The sequence below is a fragment of the Ochlerotatus camptorhynchus genome, unplaced genomic scaffold, assembly GCF_037179485.1.
Source record: "Ochlerotatus camptorhynchus isolate MF236.1 unplaced genomic scaffold, CSIRO-AGI_Acam_v1.1 ptg000361l, whole genome shotgun sequence".
NCBI classification, from domain to species: Eukaryota; Metazoa; Arthropoda; class Insecta; order Diptera; family Culicidae; genus Ochlerotatus; species Ochlerotatus camptorhynchus.
In genome coordinates this window covers 2,579,394-2,599,753 of record NW_027040849.1, presented here as the reverse complement: position 1 = coordinate 2,599,753, position 20,360 = coordinate 2,579,394, and the positions used below count along the sequence as shown (strand labels likewise).

At 39.7% G+C, this 20,360-nt stretch overlaps 1 protein-coding gene across 1 annotated transcript in view; it reads right to left on the bottom strand.

Annotated features, from left to right (window-relative positions):
• Positions 1–6,185: 6,185 nt before the first annotated feature.
• LOC135709461 (myosin-G heavy chain-like) overlaps positions 6,186–20,360 on the bottom strand; it is a 113,237-nt gene continuing 99,062 nt past the window's right edge. Inside the window, exons 2-3 of the mRNA XM_065231813.1 lie at positions 7,971–8,125; positions 6,186–7,814 (exon numbers count right to left, since the gene is read on the bottom strand). Of these exons, the coding sequence (XP_065087885.1) occupies positions 6,222–7,814; positions 7,971–8,125 (1,748 nt within the window). The 3' untranslated portion in view covers positions 6,186–6,221. The remainder of the gene's footprint in view (positions 7,815–7,970; positions 8,126–20,360) is intronic.

The window sequence follows — 20,360 nt, the reverse complement described above, 5'->3', positions numbered from 1 at the left end:
GGTCTTCGGCAACAGTGCCGGATGACAGAGCCTGTCATTTGACATTTTAGTTTGGTACTGTAATTTGATAGCTTGTTTTGCAAGCGTCGGAAGCAAACGCAGTCGATTATCATAGAAAATGTGTCGACTACGGTGACCGCTTGCAAAACTGTTCACAGGACTTCACTGAAATATTCAATTAGCTGGAGATTTTTTGAATACTCCCTGATCCACGTTCAGTTTTGGGACAATATTTTCACAATAATACTTGATCAACCTGAAGCCTTGAAAAATATCCAGAGGACTTAATTGAAATCTTCGATCAGCTGGAGATCTTTTAAGTACTTCCTAACCGATCTGCCATCTTGAGAGAGTCAATTAAATGTTTGACCAGTTTAAGATCTTCAGATATCCTGGTTTGAATTTTCTAAGCAGTTGAATATCTTATGAATAATAATTGATCAACCTGAAGTTTTGAAAAATATCCAGAGGTCTTTAAATCTCCAACCAGCTGTATGTCCTTTAAATACTCTCTAATCAATCTTCCTTCTGGGAAGGATGTCGAAAAGACGTAGTTTGAATTTTTGAACACTTGCAGATCTTCTGAACATTACTTGATTTAGTTGGAAAGTCTTGAATAATATCCAGAGATATCATCGCAAATCCGTGAATATCAGTTATACGAAGATTGCTGTAGTTTCAAGAAGTTTCTTGAATTTAAACTTAGTTCCATGAACTCAAAGCCTGTATAAAGTTCCATAAATATGTAGAATATTCGATGAAATCCTGCGATTTTCCGTCAAGTTCTTCGAAGTTCCCAGCACTTCAAAGATTTTTCCATAGCTCAATTTTTCGATAGGTACAACTGAATTTCTGCCCAGCTTGCTGAACTTTCAAATAATTCATGCGATGTTCCGTAATCATCGTCCACGAAGTTGTTTAACATTTTACGAAGTATCCTGAAGATCTATGATGGCCCCTGAACTTTTACGAAGTTCCATGAACTTCTATGAAGTTCTCTGAAAAAATGAATGTCTCTTGACATCTAAGAAGTCCCCTAATGTGACGTGATGTAATGTTTGTCAGCCAAATTTCACACACGCGATCCCGCCAAACATCAAACACGCGATCCCGGGATTTATAAATTTATTTCCCGGGATTCGGAAATCTCGGGAATTGTCACAATCCCGGGATTTTCATCCTAGCTCTAGATGATGGACAGCTAAGTTCAGAATTCACTCACCATGTGATGCTAGTGTGCAATTTGACATCTTATTGCTTGCTTTAACTTGACAGTACGACTAAATAGAAGTTTGCTGTCTTCAGTTCTGAATGACAAGACCTATCGTATGTGTCTCGAAAAAATCACTAACCACTAGTGCAATTTGATACTAATGGCTTGCTTAAGTCGACATCTCGAATAGATAGAAGGTTGCTGTTAGTGCGCAAAACAGTCAGGTTCAATGAGTCATTTTCATGTGAATATGAACAGCCATCCGCCTCATCACTCACTGCCCCGTGTGAGTCTGAATGATTGGGAAGTAAACGAGTCACTGACAGTCGAGCACTCAGTCAGTAGCTCAGTCATCTCGTTGTTTTTTCCATGATGGTACTCAACCCTTGTTTTCAATGACTGAGTGTATATTTTATATGGAAAAATGCCTCAATTACATGCTGTGTGAGTGAAGGCAAGTGGGGTGGGTCGCTTGTTGGTGAGTGACTGAATGTTTTTGTTGGATACGGTTGTGCTTTAAGTTTGTTCTCTGTTTTGTGCGTGCATTCGCTTTCATAGTTTTCGGCTGCATTTACCGGATTAGCGCTGGCACTCTGCCTCCCGGACGGTTATACGTGTGTGAGTGGTGGTTTTCTCGCTTTCCGAGAAGTTTTAGAATCGAGAAAGAAAACATGATTCATCATGTTTGCAAGTAACAGAAGATTTGACGCTATCTGCGTTGTTTGATTTTTTCTCCCGGTCCAGAAATTTGTGGCATCGCGAGTGATGATTTAAATTTTAGTTTATTTACGCGGAGATGATGTTGGTTCAATCGCAACTATTTTTGAAAAAAAAAATAAGTGTTTTCGAACGAAAGTGTACGGAAAGTGCTTCTGAACGTGTTTCGCAGTTGGGTGTGGTGAAATTCGTGCATTCCCGGTTGATTGTGGAAATCCGTATCATAAAATTTCCCACCGATTCCTTTTTTTGCCGTTCGACGACGACGGGTGTGCTTTCGCGAGAGTGACGTTTATTGGATCCGTTTCTTTGCACGGGTGTGTTTTTTTCGTAACTAGCGTAAGTGTGCCTGCGATTTGCATTGAGTGTCGGAGATTGTGAGTAAGCTGAAGGATGTCTCGCTGGATACGCCCAAGACTGGAGGGGCGGTAGGTGGTGGCCGTGAACGGTTCACTAGATGCTACCCTCCTCCCAGATGACCATGGCAATACAGGAAGTATTACAACAAAGGTAATTGCTATTAAATATTTTGCAAACAGTGACAGATAGCGGCCCAGTGGAGGTGCCGGGCAAAGGTGTTTATCCTAGACAAATGGTAAGTTACAAATTCGCTATTGTCGTTATCGTAGGCGCCGTCGTAGTCGCTGTCGTAATCGCCGTCGTAGTCCATCAACCGCTGAAAATATGAATTATCGCGTATTTCTGTTGAACGTAATTTCATTTGAATTTCATTCGGTCATAGCTTGTTATGATTGCCTGAACCATGCGTAAAGAGAAAATCGAAACATTGAACGTCGCGTGAAAGTGGATCTTAATGAAGGCCTAAGTACTCTTTCGTAGCTTTTAGTTTTAGGATTTCAAAGATCGTCGGTTTGCTTACTGAGCAGAAAAACGCGGTCCCAGGTCCTCTCATATTAAAAATGTATGGTAAGATCGCTTGTTTATCGTGTATTTTGTAAAACTTTTCGTTGTCGTCGGTGCCGGGTGTGAATAGTTATGAAAACTTGAGTAACGCTTTAATGTGATATGAGGGGCTCGGTGGCCTTAGAGCAACCGGTTTTGCTTACTGAGCAGAACATCATGAGTCTAATCTCAAGCCCATCCACATTCAAGATTCGTCAATCGTTTTATTTGTTAACATGACTACAACAGCATAACATAACAGCAACTCGATGATTAAAAAGGAGCTCGTCTGCCTAGTGTCAAACGTTTTTGCTTACTGAGTTGAAGACCGTGGGTTCAATCCCAATCTCCTTCGCGTTTTATGATTGTTAGGACATCAATTCAGCTTATCGTTTACCAAAACGAACCCTGCTGCAAACCCAACCCTATTACCCAATATCCCAGTGATTCCTCGTGGAAGTGCAGAGGTGTTCTCGACTTCCATCAAAGCGAGTGTCACGTCAACACATTCCTACCCATTCCTTTCTTGACCTGCGTTCAGGCGCGGCTGGCGCTGGTATTGCCTAATTCGCGATCACCAGTTTTTACACATTGAGGATGATTGCTAGTCCCAAGCATCGTCTGTTGGTTCTCTGTGTAATTACAGCTGGTCTGGCAATAACAGAATAGCAACCGTGGGCGGTCAATCATGCTCATGCTCATGCACAAGACCTATTGGATGACGCACAGTTTAGTTCAGTTTTCTGTCACCAGGGAAGTAAAGGTGCCTTTGAAGTAATAATTCTTTAAATCGAAATTTTGATAATTTCTTCCTAATATTCATAGTTATTACGTCCCAACTGGAACTGCTTTTGTCTTAAACTTTCATTTCATCTGCAGTTTTGGGACTGCCGTCGTTACTTATACAATGGAGATTATACGAATGTAACGTATTGAATTGTCAGTATACGATTTGCTACTTTCATGGCATAATCAGCGAAACAAAGCCGGACAATGACTTATCAAAATGGTACCATAATGTTTGCAAATTTAAATACAATAATGACCCGATTTTGACAGCCGCTCCGTGCATCAGACTCTTATTTTTCAATAGTTCCACGTAACCGTAATTCCAAATCTTTCTCATTGATCTTCAAGATGGATGCTTAAGGTATGCTTTGGTGCAATAAGACGACTGAAAAATCAAATGAGTGTCGTAGAACATTAGAAAATGTTTTCAAAAAGGGGGCTGACAAAATCAGGTCATTACTGTACAGTCCTATGCCTTGTGTAAACGAGGATTCATCCGTTCAAACTCACAAAAATATGTTAATATGAATAAATTGATTTAACATAAAATTTATTGAATTACAGCGTTCGCTATTTGATAGATTTTTGTTTGAACACAGATAAAGGACAAACTCAAACGAAATTCAGTTTATCCGTCATAATTTAGCAACATTAAAATGTAAAAATACGATGTGACGTACTTATTTAAACCGGTTTGTTATATGAAATGCATTTCAAATAGCGAATTTTCAGTCCAGTTATTGTAAATAAACATTATTCAACTGAAAATCGGTTGTACATCTTTGGAACCTAAGTTTGAATGGGATAGGAACTGAATTTTGAAATATGAAAATTGAATTCAATTAAGGACATTGAATGTCCCCTAATTTCAAAACTTTGAATTGAATGTTTGTTTATTTTAGAATAAAATTTATAAATTAATATTTTTAATTATTAAGTAAATTACTAAGCAAAATAAAAATCTCGTTGTCCTACGCTTAGTTTAACGACAAATACCGCTTTATGATTATGTTGAATGATATTGAACGTCAGTTAAATACAATTTATGCATGCATATATGCAATGAAAAACTCGTGAATGCAATCATTGGTAATCTCATGATGAGATTCTATCAAGATTTATCTTGATATTCGTTGAAAATTTTCTACGTGACAACTAAAAACACAACTCCATAATGATCAATTTCACCCCGGGTGATCAATTTGTCCCCGGATTGCGGTACAATGCATTCGAACCGTCTGGCCACGTTAAGATCGAACCGTATTGGAAAGAATACTATCGCATTTCAGAGCACCTTGAACTCAAATGATGAATGACAAAATCTGTGTAACTGTTACGAATAAATTTGTTCCCCTCTCTTCGCCGCATCACGGAGGCTTCGGGGGTCTGGTGGGGGTGTGAACAGCCCCCGACGACGATCCTAAAATAGCTCCCGCGAGTGGTTGGGCCAGACACAAAAGGGCTTCGGCGCGAGTCATCAATTTCCAATAACGCAATTTTTCAAAACCAAATTGAGGCGAGCGCTTCGTAGGATGGTTGTCGGGGAGTTTTATTTGTCCCATCACGATCCCGTTCCAAGCGAATAGCGATTTTTTTTTGCGTTCTGCGATTCTAATATTGGGTAGAAATATGGAAGCCCTTTTCTCGTCGTCGTCGTCGTCGTCGTCGTCGTAGCTTGAAACTCCCCCTCAATTGGTATGGTGAGAGGCTTCGAGGAAATTGAGTAGTCGCTTATACCTACTTCGTTCGGGTGGGAGGAAGGAGGGTGAGCTTTCAGGAAGGTTCATTAATAACACTGCTCGCGCTCCCATCCTGATTTGGAAAGTAGAAAGTTTGAAGGAATGCTCGGAGGCAGGTGGATGGGTCTTCTATCTCCTAGTTCGGTGGAGTGCAGATTCGCGAGAATTTGCGCGAATGGCCAGCAACTCAAGCGGGCTGTAAAATAGTGCCTGCTCCACCGGAAGAGATTCGAAAGTCAACACCGAAAAACCTCGGCAATGAGTCATCATTTAAAAGTAATTTATTTTCCTCCTTAAAATTACTTTTCATCGAGTATTTTTTCGTTCCTGATCGGTTCGTTGTCGGAATGTGGGTGGGGAATGTAAGGGAACTGTATGATTGGAAAGTCCTACGCTTTGGAGCGAGTGATTCACTAATGCGTTCGATATTTTCCCGATGATGGGATGTCCTTCCTTAGGCGGAATGATATTGGATCATTTGGCGAAGTGGAAGAGGAGGCGGAAAGGACAAAGGGAAGCATGAACGTTGCAAAAATAGAAAGTAGCAGATATATAGCTTATGAGGCGTGTAGGGTAGCTATAGTGTGGCAAAGCTGGGCTTAGGCTGAAAGCTATTTCGCGTTTCCGGAGAGGTTTTTTTTTGCAGAGTAATGAAAATTTTCCAACGCGTTACGTGTGCTTTGCTGGAGGCGCATGTCACGTTGATGGGTTTCTTCAGAAATTTCTAGAGGAAAGTGTAGTATAAGTGATGCAATATGATGAAAGTTGAAGAGATCCGACGATCTTACCCTGTTTGATTCCAAAATGGATCAAGCTCGGAGATGCCGTACAACTGCAATAAAATTAGCCTAAAAGCAACCTTACGCCGTAATGACATCGATCACTTCATCCTCGTCGATATCATCATCATCATCATCGTCGTCGTCGTCCCCATCACCGTCTTCGCTGCGAGCCGTACTACCGCTTCTTGCGGTCAACCCTTCGAACCCACTGCAAGTATTGGTCGTCGTCGTAACGACATCGATCGTCATGCTACTATTCTCGTCCTGAAGCTGCAACTCCCTTTGCCGCGCCTCATCCCGATCGATATCCTGACTACTGTGGTAGATCTTCCGCCCGCCAACCATGTCGTCTTCCTTGTAGCACGCCGACTCCAGATGCTTGTTCAGGTAGGACTTCAGCGCGAACGTCTTGTGACACCGTTGACACTCGAAGTTCTTGTCGGTAGAGTGTGTCTGCATGTGGGCCCGCAGATTTGATCGATCGGCAAAGGCCTTGCCACAGTGGCCACAACCGTACGGCTTTTCACCGGTGTGTGACCGGAGGTGACCCTGAAGCAGCCACGGACGGGAGAACAGCTTACCGCAGACGCCGCAGCTGTGCGACAGTTTGTGGGTGAGTAGATGCATTGCTAGGGCCGGCATGGAAACGTACGCCTTGCCACAGGTTTGACATTTCTTTGCGGACTGGGAATCTAGGCTTCGATGGGTTTGCTTGTGACGCGAGAGATTACTGGAAGTGGCATAGGTTTTTCCGCACTCTGGGCAACGGTATTTGCCTTTTGGGGACGTGGCTACCGGAGCCGGGTTGGTGTCCGCTGGAGGTTGATTTTGGTCGACGATGGGACTGGATAAATCCTTGGGTGGTGAGTTCGTAGGCTTCTTGCGATTTTTGGACCGTCCATCACTGGAAATGAGATCATCGTACGTGTAGAGCTCTGCTGCTACCGGTTTATTCTGAGGTTGATGGTGAACGGTTGTAGAAGACACCGATTGTTCCGATACAGTAAGATTGGCTTTTTTATTGCCTTGTGCGACCAGCGTTGTCGAGGGGCAAGCTTTTTTCCTCTTGATGAGCTGGTTGGAAGACGATACGAATGAGACCACCGACGTTGGAGCGGTTGGGGAAGAACCGTTGCTTTCCGTGTCAGACGAATGCTCCGAAGTGGGTGGAGTCAGCGGGGCGGCCGAAGCGATGGTCTTCGCCACAGGAACTGTCGTGGTTGTAATTTCGTAGCACGGTATAATCATCGATATCGGCCCCGATCCTGGGGGATACTGGTAGCTTCCGTCGACGATGTTTATGATACTGCCGTTCTGGACGAGCGTCGCTGCCGTTGGTTGGTCCGTGGCTAGCGGGGTGTGAGTTGTGGCGGTTGAAGTGCTAGACGTGACAAAGTTCACGGTCGGTTCCGAGCTGGGATGAAGGATTGTCACGACGCACGGAGCCGGAAGTGGGGGCAGGCTCTGCGATAAGGACAATAAATCATGAGCGGCTTCCGTTTCTTCGATGCTTCGATCGCGGAATATTGGCGAGGTGGTATCGTACTGGAATGGGCCACCCGAGCACGATTGACGACCTGTTGTACTGCTGCTGCTACTGCTGGAAGATGAGTTGGTGCCCACGGGCATCACAGGCGAGGGTGATTTATCTCCTTTCTTATCTGATGGGGGCTGCGTGTAAATTAACATCTGTTGTTCTCTTTTATTCGGATAATTATTATGGCTACGGCCGGATTTTAGCACCGTCGTCGGTACCGCTATGGCTGCTGCTGTCGATGATGCCGAAGGCGACTGGTTGACGACGGAATGGTTTGAGGAAGCACTTACCGTTAAATGTCTTGAGGAATTAGCTTTCACGTGGCTAATGCCGTTGCTGTTGCTGTTGCTGTTGATGGTGTTATTGTTGTTGTTATTGTTGGTCTTGATATTGGTGGTTGGTTCACATTTTACGCTCCGGTAATCGCTTAGCTGAATCGAGAATCCTGCAAGAGAGGAAGAAGAAAGGTAATTAAAATTAAAGCCATCGGGTCGGAATCCAATTAGTGTGCCGGTGTAAAAAAAAAACGGACAGGCCATGATGGTAACAAATTAGTGAGCCAAATTAATGTAGGGAAAAGATTTTCAATGGGTTGCCATTTTGAAGATGGATGTCGCTGTTGGCAATGATTAAGAAGGGTTGTTAGCAGAATTATTTCGATACGTAAATCACAGCTTTGAGCTGAATAAACATAAAATAAAGCCAATCGGCCGAAGGTCTAGAGGACTTGGAGTGTACTTTGGAAGTTGAAATTTTCATTAGAATGCAATCAAACTCCTGTCCTGGAAGCTGCTTGAAATCCGCCTTCACATAAGTTTCGCTGCCACGTCCGGATTACGATTTGGCCACATCCAGCAATTTGGCCAACTCGGCGTGTGAGAACGTCGGATTCTCTTGCTGCGCGAGCAAAATTTTGACACGCTGCTCCTCTTGCTTGGACGTCATTTTGAAAACTGGAGAGCAAACGGTGAAAACTCCTCATAGCAACCATTGTAGATACACTCAGCTTCCAAATGTAGCATTTCAGGTTTATTTTATGCATTTTTAACAGAAGTACACCAATTTGAAGTTGACCAATTTTTGCGCGTTCCAGACTTTATGACGTGTTTGCATTCATCTGATGCTTGCTGCTCTATCCACTTCAAACGATCAGAATTGTCCAAAATTGTTCGAAAATGTTTTTACAACGCACCAAACTTCTCAGGTGAGTGTGACTATTGTCGGCAGGCAGCAGCCTCTATTTCTTCAGGAACCTTTCCATTTGAACTAAGTGTCAACCAGCTATTCTATTATCGGCAACTCAAAATCAGCCGCATTTTGTAGTGCGTATATTTAATTTAAAGCAAAATCTGGCATAACAGGAATGCTCAGTCGTAAAAATGTAATAAGATTGAAGCTGAATGACTAAGGAATCGCTTGAATACATTCAGCGAAGCGTTTTGAAGGGAAAACAGTAAAATTAACGTTTAAGTTTTGGTTGCCGAAAACAGTCAATGGGTTGATTTATTTTGATTTGTGAAATTGTGAAGTGTAATGTAAAAATGGACACTAAAAGGAATTAAGAGCACGGATTGAATCTATTGGCGTTTTTTGCTTCAAATCATTCTGGTTGAACCCCCATTTTTTTTTCAGTGTGAAACTGGACCCGAGTCAAATTTCAAAAACTGATTTTATACGAGAAACGATTGGAGATCTATATTCCTGCGCCAAGTTAATTTTGATTAAGGTGATTTCTTGTTGAGTCCACAAATGACCACTACGTAGGCTATACATGCACTTCCACTTCAAATTTTCAATTACACAAATCTCGGAAATCAGTGCTCAATTTCACCTGAAATTGCTACTTCATGCATGCTGCAGTGCAGCAAACGTGGAGTAACAATTTGAATGTTGCACGTGTCGTAGAAGCTAATATTTGTGCACTTAATGTTTCGAAGTGGTTCCGAGAATAAGGATGTCACAGCGAATCACCTTAAATAATCGGTTTTCGGCGCTTATTACTCATGGAGTAACCAGTAGACCTGTTCATTTTAACAGAAATGTTCCGGATGCACCGGGTCAACCGTGATTACTGTTCGTCATATTAATTTGAACTTCTGTGCAAATTTTCAGCAACATCGGTAATGATTTAGAGGTGCTTCAAGTTAATTTTATGTTTTTTTTTAAAGTAATTTACGGCTTATATTATTTGTATCTCGAAACTGAAACAACGAAAACTGCTGTAACAACTTTCATAGCGAAGCTTAATGAGTTATCTATCAACTTTGTGATTTGAGGTTGACTATTCAAAGTGATTTAATTGAAGTTTGACTTAGTTTCATGCTCGAAGATATCTTAAGAAGTGAAGAATTTTAAAGTATTTGTTCTACGAAATTTTCACCCATATGATATAAAAATGTGTAGTCTACGGCATAATGTTCCTTATACTGTTTTAAAAATTTCGTTCAAATATAGTTTTCGTGTAGATTCCATAGATTTAGAGATGAAAATCAGGAAATATGCTAAAATAGAGACAACAGAGCCAATAAAAGTTTCATTTAGATTGACAGAACAAAGTTGCATTGCTTTTCAATGACGACCGATGACTGTTTCATTGATAGATGATATTTTTAGAAATATGAATCCTCAGTAGACGTGTTTTTTTTTTGTTTCAAAGGCAAGTGTCACTCGAGCCATCCAAAATGGAAGGTTTGGAAAGGGCTACAATCCCTCGAGTTTGTAGTTTGACCCACTATGACAGACTTGATAGTTGAGAGAAAGTGTGCTACCTGGGTACTAAATTTAGTAACATCATCCTGCACCAACCAAATCAACAGCATAAACTATGTATTTTTTCAGCACTGAATCAAACTAGATTGTCCTTTGCTACATTGTCGAACATTTCCACTCCACACAAGCCTACAGTTTCTCACTGCTGCACTACCGCAGAAAAGCATAAAAAATAAATCCAAACGAATGTCAGTTTTGGCAGAACCTTGTTGTATGCCTTCAACGGTTCATTTGTTGCCATTTATCATATGGTTTTCGTTAGTACCTAGTTATTGCCATCGTCGTCGTCGTGGTCGTCGCAGAGGTTTGAGAATCCGCATGGCGCGCGCGAATGAAGAAAATCGAGAAAATGTAGCTCCTCGGTATCGTCGTCTCGTAAAACATATCGCTTCAACCGCCAAAGACCTCATGTGCCAACCATAAATTGCCGCCAAACACGCGCGTGGCCACCCCCAATCTGTCGACCGGTGGCGGCGGTGCGGTGGTGCTCAACGATGGATGTGTTATTTTGCCTACCAACAACTTGCTCCCACCAGGCTTCTCCCACAGACAGAGAGCAGCGTTGAAGCGTGCGGCGAAGCGGAAGCCCATCGGCATGCAACACATACGGCCCTACGGTTTGTGATTTGAATATTTTCGGCATAAATTCTGATTATTCAATCAGATTTATTATTGAAATTCATTCATTTTATAACTATATGGCTCATAATTTCAGCAAATAATAACATCCAACCGCGAACTGGTTTCCTGAATCGTGGAGGAACGGAGCGCTGCTGTTGCTGCTGCAGGTGGGCGATCCAGGAAATAACAACCGGCAAAAAAAGAAGGGTAAACAAACGGAAATGATCCACCGGTTGTGATGATGTTGATGGAGTTGTGAGTCGTGCCAGCCCTCGGCGGCCGGACCCCACCGTCGTCGGAGTAGCAACAGCGCGCAGTGAAATCAATAAATTCATTTCCCGAGCACATAAATTTCGTGCTAATGGTGTTTTCTCCGATTTTTATGTCTGCTCACATCTGCAACTTGTTTGCAAGGACGTGGTCACTGCCCTCTTGCAGATGTTGGGACTCTGTTGTAATGGGTTATCCTATTTGAACTCAGGATGACGCGTTTTAGAACACCCAAGCTTAGGATGCAGATTTTTTTTACGGTTTTGTGTAAAAGATATCTATAATAGATTTACACATAAATTTTCTATATTGATTATGTACTGTAGTCTTCCAAAGGCTCTTCAATTAATTATTTAAAATTGCATTAAATCAAAGTGTTTTGATACTTCATATGTGAAGTTTAAAATTTTCAGAGTTGGGAGGAAACGCTGTACTAATATCAACATGAAGCTTTAGTGTGACAAGTTATTAGCTAGAGACAGTTCTGAAGAGGATAGATTGATAGTTCCGCTACAGTTCGGCAGTGTGAAAATTGAACAGTAGTTGAAATTGAGCGAGGGTCCATTATTTCGACAATACTTATCAAATGCGCACACTTTTACCTACACACTTAGAAATAAATAATTTTACACGTGACGAAATCCATATTTGACATAAAGGATGAGACGTAAACAATCATTGAATGTAAAATTAAGCGCTTCGAGACTGCAAAATTCATAACTTGCCGTAAAGTTCGGTTGATTGAGCTGAATTTTGCGTTTGATATGACTGAATTGTATGTCAAAATTGACACTCGTATATGTCAGTCTCAGAGCACCTAAATTTAGCTGAATTTTTCTAAGTGTGTAGCTCACTTGATGGGTAAGGGGATTTGAGGTATTTCCATTTCCATTTCTATGCCACAGCCGCAGACAGTATCAGAGCAAGTCAAGCTCGCACTCTTTCGCCTGTGGATTTGAGGACATATCTCAAATCCCCTCAGGAGTGCGCATTTGATGAGCATTGTCGCATTAATGACCCTTCACTCAATTTCAACTACTGTTCAATTTTCACACTGCCGCACTCTAACGGAACTATCAATCTATCATCTTCAGAACTTTATCTACCAAATAAAATATCGCACTAAAGCTTCATGTTGATATTAGTATAGAGTCTATACTAATATCAACATGAAGCGTTAGTGCATTAATTTATTTGGTGGATAAAGTTCTGAAGATGGTTCGATGGAAATCGAGCATGATCCGATTTTCAATTTGTCGTAAACTGTACAGATCGTGATCTGTACAAACTACGACCAACGATTAGTCCTCTCCCACCTTGAAAATACGTTATTGCATAGGCAACTCACAGATAACAAATACATTGTTAGATTGTGTCAAGCTCAGAGAAGTGAGTTACCCTTTTCGCTCATTATATCCACAAATCGCAACATGTGCTTATTTTACGAGACGAGAGTGAGTGTCTTTCTGTGAGTCGCATTCTTTGGGGTTACAGAGCAATAGCGAATTTGTTTATTCCCAGGTAGGAACCAGTTCCAACCCAGTGCAAGCCCGAACTTTTTGTCAGTGCGAAAGTCGACCCGTGCCAGGTTATAACAACAAACAATCAAACTGACGTTTGCTAGAAAACAAGCCCCTAACTTGATACCCAATCCAGGTTGGAATTGGATGATAAACAAATTCGCTATAAGCAAGCATCAGCAGATAGGGGCTGAGCAGGGGTAAAATGGCCCCGTGCGGTTTTTCGTTGCTTTCCCATTACTAATTCTGTAAATATCATGCGCCAGAATGTTAGTTCAAGAAATGAACTAGCAATGCTGATTGTTAAATTCACGAATTGACAATCGGAAAGCTATGAAAAACAACTCAGGGCCATTTTACCCCAGGGGTGCGTTTTTCACTCCACCGAAAGGACCAATTCCGTCAACGCGAATACATGCGTCTTTCATAATTGACTACTTTGTCAAGCAGTTTTGGCGTGACTTTCTACCAGCGATTTCACAAAACTGAACAGACTAATTTCTATTTTTTTATGAAACGCACAAATCTTGGCTACTTTTCTCGAGGTTCTTGAAGAAAAAATCTCAAAATTATGTTTTATTTCAAAGTTCGAGTGGTAGTAAACGTCATTTCGACTGCTCGAATTAAGTGGTTAATTCACAGACTGAAAAAAAGCAAAAAAAAAAAAAAACATGATCATTATGGCAATGATCATAAGATCACGGTTGTTCATCAGTTGTGCATAATCCGAACAACTTCTTGTACTCAGCTGTACGCATTGAGATCTATAGTTTGTAGCGTGCACTTACAACAAGCCTTGCGTAGTATAAGTAATGTATCGTCAGTGCATACAGCTCGAGACGGTTTTATGATAGGTGTGCAGGAACTCACGGTCTCCCAGTGTTAGTGAGTTCTTTGCCGTTAATTTTCACAAAAAGTTCACTATTGTGCTATACAGAAATTCAAAACAAAATTTTTTATCTGCGGATTTGGACTGTTATGGACCTGTTTCATACCACCGGAAGGTGTATGCTCGTCACAAAAGCCGTGCCAAACTGATTTCCTACGCAATTAATCTAGCTTTGATGAGAATTTCGCTAATAAACACGAGCAGCATTTCTTATAGCAAAACTTACCATAACAAAATGGGCGATTCATTTTAGTAAACAAACTAACACTTCTTCCGACTGTGGCACCTATGTATTAGGCGCCGAGCATACAGCTATGATGTTGTTATCGTCTTGCTCTCTTGAGATCTTGGTAGCTCACTGTTCGAAATGCTCTCTGCGTATTGGTGTTAAGAGTCAGATTCCATCGCTAGATGCCCTTATGGGTCTTATAGCAGGTGTGTGCGTATTAATTGATCGACTATTTTCCCATCGCGGTAATAGAACAACAGCAATGCGTTTGCAGTTCATTCTTCGTGTGTGATCGCTTATATTGACGTAGCAAATCGTGTTATTTTATTTCTCCCACCTTCCCTTCATTCGCTGAGTGACCACATGTACCCATTGAGCATGGGTCACTCACTCTCAAATTTACAGCAACGTGATCCCAACAGTCGTTCTTCGCGCGCAATGCCACTCGTAGAAGAACACAGCCGGATTGATCCTCTTCATGAAGAGCATCATTGCTATTATCGTTTCTCTCACTTACGCTGTACGCGTTGACGTCATTAATTAACTCATTACTGGCGTTAACGAGTGTCTTGATTTTGATAATGGGTTTACGTGAGCTAGTGCAAAAGGGATTTTTTTTTGTTTCATTTACACAAACATTAATGAGAAACACCGTTAGAGTAAAAATAGCTTCCGAACGGAGAGTCGATGTCAGCGCCAATACGCTTCGTGTGACATCATTAGAGCATATTAAATATTACGAAACGCGTAGCATTCAAAAACTATTCAATGAACAGTTTTACCGGGGTCTTCCCGGTTTTATTTTAAACGAATTTCTATGCACACATTTTCAATTACCACCATTTGTTTTTAAATGTGTTTATTTTCCTGGCTGTTGCAAAACTTTTGTGAGATTCCTTTCCGGATACTACCCAGTAATAGTCTGAAAATTTATCCTGAATATACTTCGTGAGGATCAAAGCATGAGCATCGCGTTGATGCGAAAAACCATTCGCATCGTAATGAAGACTCAAGCATACGAAGAACGCTCTCCACCGCTCGCGATGCGAACGACGAAGAGAAGAAGAGCACGCAGCCCGAATATTTGAGTGGTGCACTGGTACTCACACTCCTCTCTCACAGAGCATTCTTTACGATTTGCTTTTATGTGGGCATCTACATCATTCAAGAGTTTTACTGAGATACCGATGCTTCGAGTACCGTCGTACACGATGAACAAATATGTGAGAAATCATGCGAATATCAGTAATCTGTTGCATTTATTTTATTTTGCTAAACTACGGTTAAATAAAAACTCGCGAAGATGTTATTCTATCAAATTGCGTCAAGGCAACTTTTTGTTGGGTGTGACCAAAAATATGACATTGAGTTTGGTGAAACAATAAATTTGATTATGTGTATGTCATAACAACAACTGGGACCTCATTTGGGAAAGCCTTAAAAGCTTACTGATTTTGAACAAGCAATGATCGTTTGTTCATGCTTTTTGTAATGAAATCACATAGCGTCCGTAGGAGTTTTGATCTAATTTCCATCCTACAAAGCACGACCCGCGCATTACCTTTCATTTTTGAATGGGTTTGAACAAAAAATTGAATGTTTGTATCAAAGATGACTTCTAAATTTATTCACCTTTCCATACGTACCATTGGATTTGATAAAGAGTCACAAATGGTTGAGATATTGTTTAAAATCTAATACTGCTCCTTGATTCTAAATTCTTTCTAAGAGTTTCAATTCCGTCCTAACGCATTGAAACGCCATTAGATTTTCTTCGTTCTACGGATAAACGTAGAAAAGGGGCAATCGATAGGAGCGCTTCTTTTGTTTTGAGAACAATGAGCGTAAATATTCATACAATGTGCTCTAATAGGATTTATGTTGTAGCTAATGAACTAACTCATCGGAACAAACCTACTATTGATTTGTGCACGGTGAAATCATTGATATTATTGATCTTTTCTGATCGATAGAACGGAAATAGGTGATTACGACGAAGTAGCGCTCTACCCTATGTCATAATACTAAGCATCTCGAACTTAAGAAAATTCTCAGAGTTAGGTAATCCCATGAATTTTGTTATTAGGTTTTTATTTAGATTTTGAATATTTCATTATCAGTTAAATCTCAGACATAGGAATCAAAATTAAATTGTAAGAGTTTGAATTTTATAATTTTATAATGTTCTGGATTTGAAACACAGTACAGTGCACACAGAATAAATTTCATACATTTTGGGCTTAGGAAAATGTTCAAGATATATGTCGATGCCCAATTTTTAACATTCTGAATATTAAAATAAAATAGTTTTGAGATCCCACACCCATATGATTTCATGATTTTGTAACTAAAAAAAAATCTCTGATTCACGTTTTCTTTTTAATAATTCGTTTATTTTTCCAGGCTCATTTGCTGTAGCTTTGCGGAGCCGATATTTATTGTTTAGATAACAAAATTACTTAGAACTAACAGAGTTGGTTGGAAATGCTAACATGAAGCTTTAGTGTGATGATTTATTAGCTAGAGAATGATCTTTAGAAGAGGGTAGGTGGATAGTTCCGTTAGAGTACGGCAGTATGAAAATTGAATAGAAGTTGAAAATGAGCGAAGGGCCATTAATACGACAGTTTTTTTAAGATCGACGCACATTTTTGCCTAACCCGTACGATGTACGCGGGGACTTGAAGTATGTCTCCAAGTCCACAGGCAAAAATGTGCGTCCCTCTTTTTGCTCATAAACTGACTGTGGCTGTGGAATAGTTCTAGCGACAAAAATGTGCGTCGATCTTAAAAAAACTGTCGTATTAATGGCCCTTCGCTCATTTTCAACTTTTATTCAATTTTCATACTGCCGTACTCTAACGGAACTATCCACCTACCCTCTTCTAAAGATCATTCTCTAGCTAATAAATCATCACACTAAAGCTTCATGTTAGCATTTCCAACCAACTCTGAAAATCGTTAACTTCGTGTATGAAGTAACATAAAAACACTTTGAATGTTAAAACTAACGTTAGTAAAGCGGGGGCCGATTACTCGCGGCTATCTCGAGGCTAGGGGTAACACATTGTAACAAATGGATGGCAGGGTAGGGATTGTGAACACAAGGTTTGGAGAGCAATGTGCTCTTGATCTCGAGCTAGGCGACACTCTGATGAAAAAGACAAACATGGGGGTACACTGATGGGCAGCTAGCAACTTGGGAGAACACAAGATGACACTAACTAATCAAATCTATCCGTTTTAAAAACACATACATTAAATTCAAATAGTTGAGGTCTCGGCTCGCCAAGACATCTCTAACGGGTATCGCGGGTTGTTTTCCTCGGGCCCTGAGGGATGTAGATAACTCAGATCTGGCTTTGATATAGGTTGTAAGCATAAATTCTTCAACTATAAATGTAAATAAAAGCCAACGAAATTAGATCAATTGTCATAATTCTAAGGCTAAGATAAAATTGAGATCCTTCCTAGACAGTCATTTCATAAAAATTCTAGTACATAAATATCAAAAACAAATGAAATGAGAATTTCTATAATTATAACCTAATCAAAAGATTCATAAAAACTCCAAAAAACAAATATGCCCGAAAAAAATTTGATGAAATTTTGTTGAAAATAAATTTTAGGTATTGAAAAAAGATTTCGATATCATAGGCTTCGACAAGCTTTGAATCTCCTGGACTTCAAAATTCGCAATTCACGATCTTGGGAAACTTACCTAGATTCTGAGACTTACAACATTTTTTGAGGGGAAAATTCTTAGCGATAAAAGTAAAAAATAAATAAATTGCAAACATTTCGAAAAATCTAGACATTTCCTGAGCACATTGTGGTTAGGGTGAAACTAGCAAAATGTAAACAATTGGAGAAAAATCGAGCAAGTTTGCACGTATTGATTTAATTTTTAATTGAATGCTAAGCCATATTTTTTCTATTGGAATTACATTTATGATCGTAAAATTGATCCATTTTTATTTGTGTTGAGTGTAAAATTTCCTTTTTATTCATTTTCTCTTAAAAACTCATCATTTTTATAATTTGGCCCATAAATGCGGAACGTTAAGAATACGCCCTCATTAAATCGCCCCGAACATGTATGACAGCAACAATTCGCCCAATACTATGCGCCTTGTTTTGATTTCCTTTAAAGTTTCGCCCTTCACTTTTCGCCGTGTTTACGTTTCAGCTAAAGATGAGCCTCTTACTATTTTCGCTTTTGTTGGTAAACAACTTTGATTTCACCCGTTCATTGAAATGTTTCAAAATTGCGCCCTGTACTATCGTAAACAAAGGAAAGAGCGTAATCTATTTTAAAGCTTGTTTTGAGATAAATTTTTTTTCGCCTTTCGCTTTGCATGGATTTTTCGATAGTGTAACATTAAAAAAAATGTTTGTGGTTATTTGTTAGTAGATTTTTGCCTGTTTCATCTGATTGCAGTAAAATTTCCGTTTGTTTACATTTAGTTAGTTTCGCCCTAATCACAACTTACTCCGGATTTGACAAAAATTATGATAATTATTTCATTTTATAAGGTTTTTAAGATACCAGATTTCGAATGTCATTAGCATTAGATTCAATTAGCTGGAAAACTTTTGAATACTTCCTGAACAAGTCTTGAAAGAATATTTGAATGTTTAAACAGTTAGATATCCTCAGAACTTGATCAACCAGAAGTCTTGGAAAAATGTCCAGAGAACTTTACTAATATCGTCGTCTATATGGAGATCTTTTGAATATTTCCTGCTATCTAGGAAGGATGGCTCGAAGAATATCCTGTAACTTATACAACGTTTCCTGAACATCTACAAAACTCCCTTAAGTTTTACAAAATTTCCTCATCTTCTTCAAAGTTCCCTGAATTTATTCCAAATTCCATATTTTCTTTACATTTTTCGTAATTCTAAGAAGACTTCTGAACATATTGGCACTTCTGAAAAGACACCTATCATCTACAAATATTTTTGAACACCTGGAAAGTTTGTTGAAATTGAATGAAGTTCCCATAACCTCCAGGAAGTTCATGGAGATTTTTTGAAGTAAGATCTCTGACAAACTGCAACGGAGTTCCCTAAACTGAAGCGAGGATCCCTACAAATTTCTACAAAATTCTCTGAACATTTTCAAAATTCCTTCTTCAACGTTTACTGCACTTCTACGTTTCTCGTGAAGTTTCACGAATGAAATTTCTTGAATTTTTACATAATTTCCACAACTATTCCAAGTCAATGAGACTTCAAAAAAGTGCCATGGAATTATATAGAGATTCCCGAAAGGACTTTAAAAAAATCGTTATTTGAGGTTTAATTTTATCAATCGCTGTCAAAAAGTAACATCGAATTTGACAAGCTTGACAAAATACCAGCGAGTCAAAAAAAAAGGTCAGAGGTTGTATCCAATCGTAGATTTGACAGGATTACGAAAGGTAGTTTTGATGTCACAGCAAAAGTATAGCATACATTAAATTGATTTCTTAACTCGTTATCAGAGAAAAAGTTCGATAGGTTGAAATTCAGAAGCAATTTGAGAGTTCTGAATGTGAGGTGCTCTGTTGATGTCCATGTAGTACAAGCCAATCCTGGACGATTTGTCTTGGATACAAGCTCTTATTTGAACTCTTTAGTTAACTCTTTTATCAGTTATTTGTGGTCCTGAAAAGGACCAATGGGTTGGAAGTTTGGAAGCCAGTTTTAAACAATGCTGTGGAAATTTCCTCGATGTTCTTGGAGATGATAGCGGTGCGGAAATGAAATATGTATTAGGGAAAACTTGTTAGGGAAACCACTTTTCCCATCACGGAAACGCGTCGTCTTGTGATGTTAAAATTACACAATTTCCTGCACAAAACGCACAGAACTTTTATTTATTCAATAGATTGTAAAAAAAGCGAAAATTAATTGGAGGAATTTCTTGTTAAAATTTTTCCAATCGCTAGATATTCGCGATCAATCATATAAATTCGAGATTTTTTTTGCTTTTTCTAGCGTCCTGGAGAAAACCTTACAAAGTTTTTTTCTGGTTCTTTGACATGGTCATGTGGTATTCGGTCATTGCGAGAATATTTATGTGCCACTTCAATACTTCACGCATTTGACCACAAACGTTAGGTTGCTGGGTACATTATCAAAGAGCTTTGGGAATGATATGGCTGGCAGAAAGGTGAGCGAACGTGCAATGAAAATTAACTCTTAAACAACAAAATTTATGGTGGTTTTATGATCATAGCAACATTTGCACATTCGTGCAATTTTCAATAGTGACATTTTGAAATATGATAAATCCTTAATTTTAATAGATTCGTAGAAAAATTGATGACGCTTGACAAATGTCCAATAAATACTCTTTATCAAATTTATGGTGCTCCTGAAAAGGACCGCTGTG